This window comes from Belonocnema kinseyi, chromosome 7, assembly GCF_010883055.1.
Source record: "Belonocnema kinseyi isolate 2016_QV_RU_SX_M_011 chromosome 7, B_treatae_v1, whole genome shotgun sequence".
Lineage (NCBI taxonomy): Eukaryota > Metazoa > Arthropoda > Insecta > Hymenoptera > Cynipidae > Belonocnema > Belonocnema kinseyi.
This window is the reverse complement of record NC_046663.1, coordinates 7598236-7605844: the sequence shown is the minus strand read 5'-3', so window position 1 is coordinate 7605844 and position 7609 is coordinate 7598236. Positions and strand designations below refer to the sequence as shown.

Below are 7609 nucleotides of genomic sequence, written 5' to 3'. Positions count from 1 at the left end.
CTTTTTTGTTCAAAATTCAAGTTTCTTCTAAAAAGGTGTCTTTTTGGCTTGAAAATTCGACTTTTTTTGGTTGAATTAATTTTTGTTTGTTTGAAAATTCATCTATGTTGTTAAAAATTCGTCCTTTTGGATTGAAAATTCATCTTCAATTATAGCAAAGTCGTTCTTCCTGGTTAAAAATTTATCTATATTTTTAGAAAAGTTACTTTTTTTGTTTAAAATTCAACTTTCTTTTAAAAAATTGGTCTTTTTTCCTGAAAATTCAAATATTTGATTAAATGTTGTCCCTTTTGTTTGAAAATGCATCTTTGTGTCCTAAAAATACAATAATTTTGTCAGAAATTCAACAATTTTCTTAAAAATCGAATTATTTATTAAATTTCAATTAATTTTGGAAAATTTAACTATTTTCTTGAAATCATCATTTTTGGTCGAAAATTCAATCTTTTGGATTAAAAATTCATCTTTTATGGTAGAACAGTCATCCTGCTTGGTCATAAATTTATCTTTATTAACAAAAAAATAACTTTTTTGTTCAAAATTCAAGTTTGTTCTAAAAAGGTGTCTTTTTGGCTTGAAAATTCGACTATTTTTGGTTGAATTAATTTTTTTATTATTAGAAAATTCGACGATTTTGTTAAAAAAGCAATATATTTTGGTTTGAAATATGAGGAATTTAAAGTATTTCTTATTGAATTCAATAAGTTATCTAGATTAAGGGCATGTGACACAGCTAAATACCTATATTACCGACCACAGATTTTCAGTTCACTGAATGTTTTTTTGAACCTCAGAACTTTTTTCGTAAATAAAATATCGAGCTGAAACTTTGGGAAATGTATTAGAGTACAATAAAGTACGTTTATGTACTGCATTTTGGTAGAAACTTCACTGAAAATTATTTCATCTTTTTTCTGAACCTCAACATTTTTTGAACGTTCCAACTTTTTTTATACATAAAATATCGGTCTCAAACTTTGAGAAATGCAAAAGCCGAAAGAAAACTACGTTTAAGTACAAAGCTTAATAATAAAAGATGTAAAAAAATATATTTCAACAATCAATTCCAATGACATCAGCCGGTAACGTTGTACACGAAAATACGAACTCTCTAGAGCCTCGTCTAGTGGCCGCCAGGTTTCGTATTTTCGTGTACAACGTTACCGGTTGATGCTGTTGGAATTGATTGTTGAAATATATTTTTTTACATCTTTTATTATTAAGCTTTGTACTTACACGTAGTTTTCTTTCGACTCTTGCATTTTTCAAAGTTTGAGACCGATATTTTATGTATAAAAAAAGTTGGAACGTTCAAAAAATATTGAGGTTCAGAAAAAAGACGAAATAATTTTCAGTGAAGTTCCTACCAAAATGCAGTACCTAAACGTACTTTATTGTACTCTAATACATTTCCCAAAGTTTCCGCTCGATATTTGATTTACAAAAAAAGTTCTTAGGTTAAAAAAAACATTCAGTGAACTCAAAAAGTGAGGTCGGTAATATAGGTATTTAGCTGTGTCACATGCCCTTAATTGTATTTAAAAGAATTTATAAACATAAAATCCTTCTTCAGCCGGTTCACATCTAAATAATTCAAAAAATCTACAGAATTTTTTTTTGTTTTTAATTTTTCCAGGCATGCTGCAGTAACCCAGACCCAATGACTGGAAAGTATTCAGTAAATTCCGACATTTTGAACATGTTAAGTTTATTGCTGGTGGAATTAGTTTCTCCGGATGTTATGTATAATGGACTTCCATGGCCCGACGAAGAATTCACAAAGGTCAGAATTAAATAGAAATCAGGGATTAAAAAAAAAAAAATTACAAAAATCGGGGAATTTCTATGAGATGCAGTTTAAGTAACCATAAAAAATAATCAGAGGCTTTCTTGACAGTTACTTTTAGTCACTTTTTTTTCTCAAATATTTTGTTAGTCTTTTTTTTTAAAGATAAGGTATACTTTTTTAAATGAAAATATGACTTTAGTCCCTTTTATTTCAATGAAATTAACCTATTGAATTAGGGTTTATACTTTGAAATATTTTTTAAGTATTTTAGAAGATTCCAAGATATCTTTTAAAGTTCTAAATAACTTGAAAGAATTATAAAGGATTTTAGAGAGATTAAAACATTTTCAAGGAATTTCCTACTATTTAAAAAAATTTTCATTTTTTCATGAAATATCAGATTTTATTTATTTTCACGGGATTTTATAATATGTTAGTTACATTCAAAGAATTTATTGGCAAAAATTGAGGGATTTCGTAGAATTTAAAAGATTTTGGGATATTTTAAAAGATTCCAAGGGTTAATAATAAATTGAATAATTTGAAGTGGTTCAAAAATTTTAAAAATATTTTAGTGTATGTTACAAAATTTCCAAGAAATTTTCGAAGGCTTAAAATTTCAAAGGATTTCTAAAGATTGTAAAGGATTTGAAATATTTTAGGGTATTTTAAAAAAATTTCAAGGAATTTTTCATATATTTCAATAATTGGAAAGTATTCCAAGGTACCTTGTAATATATTTTTAAATGGATTTCAATAATTTGAAGTGATTTATAAAGATTTCAAAAGAATTTAGGGTATTTTTAAAAATTTCCAACGAATCTTTGGTAGATTTTAATAATTTGAGGAGTTTTAAAATGATTTTAAAGACTTTATGATATTTTTAAAAATTGAAAAGAATTTCAAAGAATTTTAAAAAGCGTCAGAAAATTTCACTAGATTTTAGAATATTTTTTAAAATTAAAAGAATTTTAAAGAGATCTAAAAAACTTCAATGAATTTGACAAGATTTTAAAGAATTTGAAAGATTTTAGAGAATTTATAAATATTCCAAGGAATCTTTAATAGATTTAAATAATTTAAGGGGATTTCAAATGATTTTGAAAATTTTAGAATAGTTTTAAAAATTAGAAGGAATTTTAAGTGCTTTAAAAAGTTTCAAAGGATTTGAAATATTTTAGCCTATTTCACCAAAATTCCAAGAAATTTTTAATATCTTTCAATAATTGGAAGGATTTTAAAATAATTTGAAAGATTTCAGGTTATATTTAAAAATTAAGAAGAATTTTAAATAGTTCTAAAAAAACTTCAAGAAATTTCACAAGATTTTAAAGAATTTGAAGATAATAGGTTACACATTTTTAAAAATTGCAAGGAATTTTCAATAGCTTCAACAAGTTTTAAGGGATTCCAAATATTTGACGGAATTTTAGCAGATTCCAAGGAATTTTTTATAGATTTAAATAATTTAAAGGTATTTGTAAGGATTAAAAAAATATTAAGGTATTTTAAAAAATTCCAGGAATTTCACAAGATTTTAAAGAATTTGAGGTGATTCCAAAGGATTTTAAATATTTTAGATTATTTTTAAAACTTGTAAGGAATTTTCTAGAGGATTAAAACGTTTCAAGGGCTTTCAAAGAATTTGAAATATTTTAGGGAATTGCGAATGATTCCAAGGAATCTTTAATAGATTTCAATAATTTAAGGGAATTTCCAAGGATTCTGACAATTTTAGGGTATTTTTAAAAATTAGAAAGAATTTTCAAAAGTTTAAAAAAGTTTTAAAGGATTTCGAAAGATTTCAAAGGATTTTAAATATTTTAGCGTATTTTACAAATATTCCAAGGAATTTTTAAGAGATTAAAAAATAAGAGATATCCCCGAATTTTAAAGATTTAAGGGTATTTTTAAAATCTGCAAGGAATTTCACAAAGTTTCACGAGATTTAAAAAAAAAATTAAATGATTAAAAAAATTTTTACGACAAAATTTTTTATCAGTTTCTTTGTTTATTTGATTTAAAGTTATATAAACATACTTTTCCTAGGACCTTAGATTTCCTAGGTTTTTTTTTTAGGAATATGAAGAAAATTTTATCTTTTGAATTATTTTTGGAATTTTTTTTTAAACTTCTAAGTATATTTTAAAATGAATCGAAACTCCCGTAAAACATTAAAGCATTTTCAAGTTTAAAATTATTTTTGTATCTTTTAAAAACTTGGGAAAATCTTTCGCAATGTTTTAAATTTTCTCTTAATTTAATTTAAATTTTTTTGTCAATATCTTCAAATTTTAAATTATTATATTTTTTTAAGCTTTCAATATATTTAAAAATTGGAATTTCTTCTAAACCTGTAAAAATTCTACAAAATTAAGGAAAATTTCTTGAAAATTTTCCAGTTTCTTTTTTTAAATTTTAGAAATCTTTTTGAATTTCTAAAAATCTTTTCAAGTATAGTCTCAAAATAAAGCATTTTTAAGTTTAAAATTATTTTTGTATCTTTTAAAGATTCGGAAAAATCTTTCGCAATGTTTTAAAATATTTTAAATATCATCTTCACTTTATGTTAAGTTTTTTGTCAATACCTTCAAATTTGAAATTATTAAATTTTTGTTAAAACGTCAAATATATTTTAAAATTGGAATTTCTTCTAAAACTTAAAAAAAATTCTGCAAAATTAAGGAAAATTTCTTGAAAATGTTCCAGATTATTTTTTGAGCATTTTGAAAATCTTTTTGAATTTTCAAAATTTTTTCGAATATTGTCTTAAAATAAAGCACTTTTAAGTTTACAATTATTTTTGTATTTTTTAAAAACTTCGGAAAATATTTCGCAATGTTTTAAAATCTTTTAAATATTCTCTTCATTTTATTTTAAGTTTTTTGTCAATATTTTCAATTTTTAAATTATTAAAAGTTTTTTTTTGTAAACTTTAAATATATTAAAAAATTTTAATTTCTTCTAAAACTTAAAAAAAATCTGCAAAATTAAGGAAAATTTCTTGAAAGTCTTCCTGATTATTTTCTGAAAGTTTTGGAAATTTTTTTGAATTTTTAAAAATATTTTCAAATATAGTATTAAAATGAGGTATTTTTCATGTTTTAATTATTTTTGTATATGTTAAAAACTTGGGAAAATCTTTTGCAATGTTTTAAAATATTCTCTTCATTGAACTTTTAAGTTTTTTGTCAATATATTCGAATTTAAAATCTTCCAGATTCTTTTCTGAAAATTTTGGAATTTTTTTTTGAATTTTTAAAAATCTTTTCAAATATAGTATTAAAATGAAGTATTTTTTATATTTTAATTATTTTTGTATCTTTTAAAAACTTGGGAAAATCTTTTGCAATGTTTTAAAATCTTTTAAATATTCTCTTCATTTTATTTCAAGTTTTTTGTCAATATTTTCAATTTCTAAGTTATTAAATGTTTCTTTAAAAACTTTAAATATATTTTTAAAATTTGAATTTCTTCTAAAACTTTGGAAAAAATCTTCAAAATTAAGGAAAATTTCTTGAAAATGTTCCAGATTCTTTTTCGAACATTTTGAAAATCTTTTTGAATTTTTGAAAATCTTTTCGAATGTATTCGTAAAATAAAGCATTTTTAAATTTAAAATTATTTTTGTATCTTTTAAAAACTTCGGAAAATCTTTCGAAATGTTTTAAAATCTTTTAAATATTCTATTCATTTTATTTCAAGTTTTTTGTCAATATTTTCAAATTTTAAATTATTAAATGTTTGTTTAAAAACTTTAAATATATTTCAAAATTTGATTTCTTCTAAAACTTAAAAAAAAATTCTGAAAAATTGAGGAAAATTTCTTGAAAGTCTTCCAGATTCTTTTTTGAAAATTTTGGAAATATTTTTGAATTTTTAAAAATCTTTTCAAATATAGTCTTAAAATAAAGCATTTTTAAGTTTAAAATTATTTTTGTAGCTTTACAAAACTTCGAAAATCTTTCGTAAGGTTTTAAAATTTTGTTATATATTCTCTTGAAATTAATTTTTTATGACAAAGAATCACTGTTAATATTCCCAGGAGACATCCAAAAAATTTTATTATCCTAAAGCTTCTCAAAATCTGGAAAAAATGTGTATTTTGAAATCTTTAAAAATCTACATTTTATTTTAAGTTTTTTGAAATATCTTGAAATTTTAAATTGTTAAAAAGTTCTGTAAAATTAAAGAAAATATCTTGAAAATATTTAAAAATCATCATTTAAACAAAAGCTGTTGAGTTTAAAAATATTCTTGAATCTTTTTAAAACTTCGAAGACTTTTTGATGTGTATTTCTGCAAATTATTTTCGAAAATTAAAAAAAAATTCTAAATATCTTTTGAAATGATTTTAAATTTGGTAATCTTGCGAAATTGAAAAAGTTTGCTTGAAAATCTTGGCCTTTTTTCAAAATTTTTGAAATGTTTTGAAATCTTATTAAATATTTCCTTTAAAATTTATTTTTCAGAATTAAAAACAAAATAAAATTTCCCCGAAAATCGCACAAAACAGTTCTAAATTTTATTTTAAAATCTTGAAAAATCTATGTTTTGTTTAATCGGTTATAAAATATTTTCAAATTCTAAATAATTTTTAAATCTTTTGTTCTAAAAATGTTGTATTTTATCAATAATGTTTAGTAACATTTAGAAATAAATTATACCATTTCATAAAATTACTTGAAAATTTTAATGTACTTATAATTTAAATGTTCTCTCTTCGAAATAAATTTTATGATTAAAATTCCTCATTCGAAAATGTCGATTAAAAAAATTCCACAAAATTGAAAAGAAAAAATTGAAAGAATTAAGAGAAAATTTGTTTTTCGTACTCTATATAACAAAACTGTCAAAAAAAATCAAATAAATAATCAATTTCATTCAATTTACTTTGTCATATAAAACTATTTTTCGTGAGAAGATTTTTTTTCTCAGGAAAAAATTGAGGGAATTTTGAAAATAAAGTTTTTTGTGGTCACTTAGATTGTGATTGAAATACGGAATATTATTTGCTAAATAAAATAAATTGTGGATGAAATTCAGGTGACGGTCGAGCGGGATTTGCAAATCCGAAGAATTTTCAAGGACGCTCCATTACTCTGGACATTATTGGCTCTCACTGCTTGGTACAGACCCGCCCTGGCTTATTGTTCTGTGCTACTTCGGGGAATTGCAGCCACAGTGATTGCCAATTGGAATAAGGAGGAAGGTGTCTCACTTTCCAATGTTATGGCACTCGGTCAATTACTTCCTCCCCCACTCGCGAGTATCAGAGACATTCTCCCATGCCTCGAAAATCAACAGGTTTGTTCAACTTAATCCACCAATTCAATCTAATCATTTCCAACCAAATAATTTTATTTTTAACACACAAAAAACAAGGTTTTCTATCAAAAACGAACGAACTTTTCTATAAATTGTTCAATTTTCGACAGAAAGTTGCATTTTTAACGAAAAAGTGTGAAATTTCTACAGAAAAAGATGAATTTTCCAACCAAGAAGATCAATTTTCAGCCAAATAGTTCAACTTTCAATCAAAGAGATAAATTGTCCAGACGGAAAATTAATTTTCTATCAAAAAAAGATAAATTTTTAACAAAATATTTAATTTTTTAACCAAATATTTGAATTTTCTACTATGAAGATTAATTTTCTCCCAAATGATGAATTTTTTGGTTTATATTTTTTTTCTTCCTAACATTTTTAACTAAATATTTGGATTTTTAAATTTAAAAATATCAGTTTTTAACCATGAGGAAAGTGGTTAAATTTTAATTGAAAATTAATTTTCAAATAAACAGAACGAATTTTAAATAT

At 23.0% G+C, this 7609-nt stretch overlaps 1 protein-coding gene across 2 annotated transcripts in view; it reads left to right on the top strand.

The window, feature by feature from the left end:
* Positions 1 to 7609, top strand: part of LOC117177011 (integrator complex subunit 5) — a 67361-nt gene that overhangs the window by 47589 nt on the left and 12163 nt on the right. For both annotated transcript variants that reach the window (XM_033367460.1, XM_033367461.1), the window contains 2 exons: positions 1637 to 1783; positions 6836 to 7096. In XM_033367460.1, the coding sequence (XP_033223351.1) occupies positions 1637 to 1783; positions 6836 to 7096 (408 nt within the window). The remainder of the gene's footprint in view (positions 1 to 1636; positions 1784 to 6835; positions 7097 to 7609) is intronic.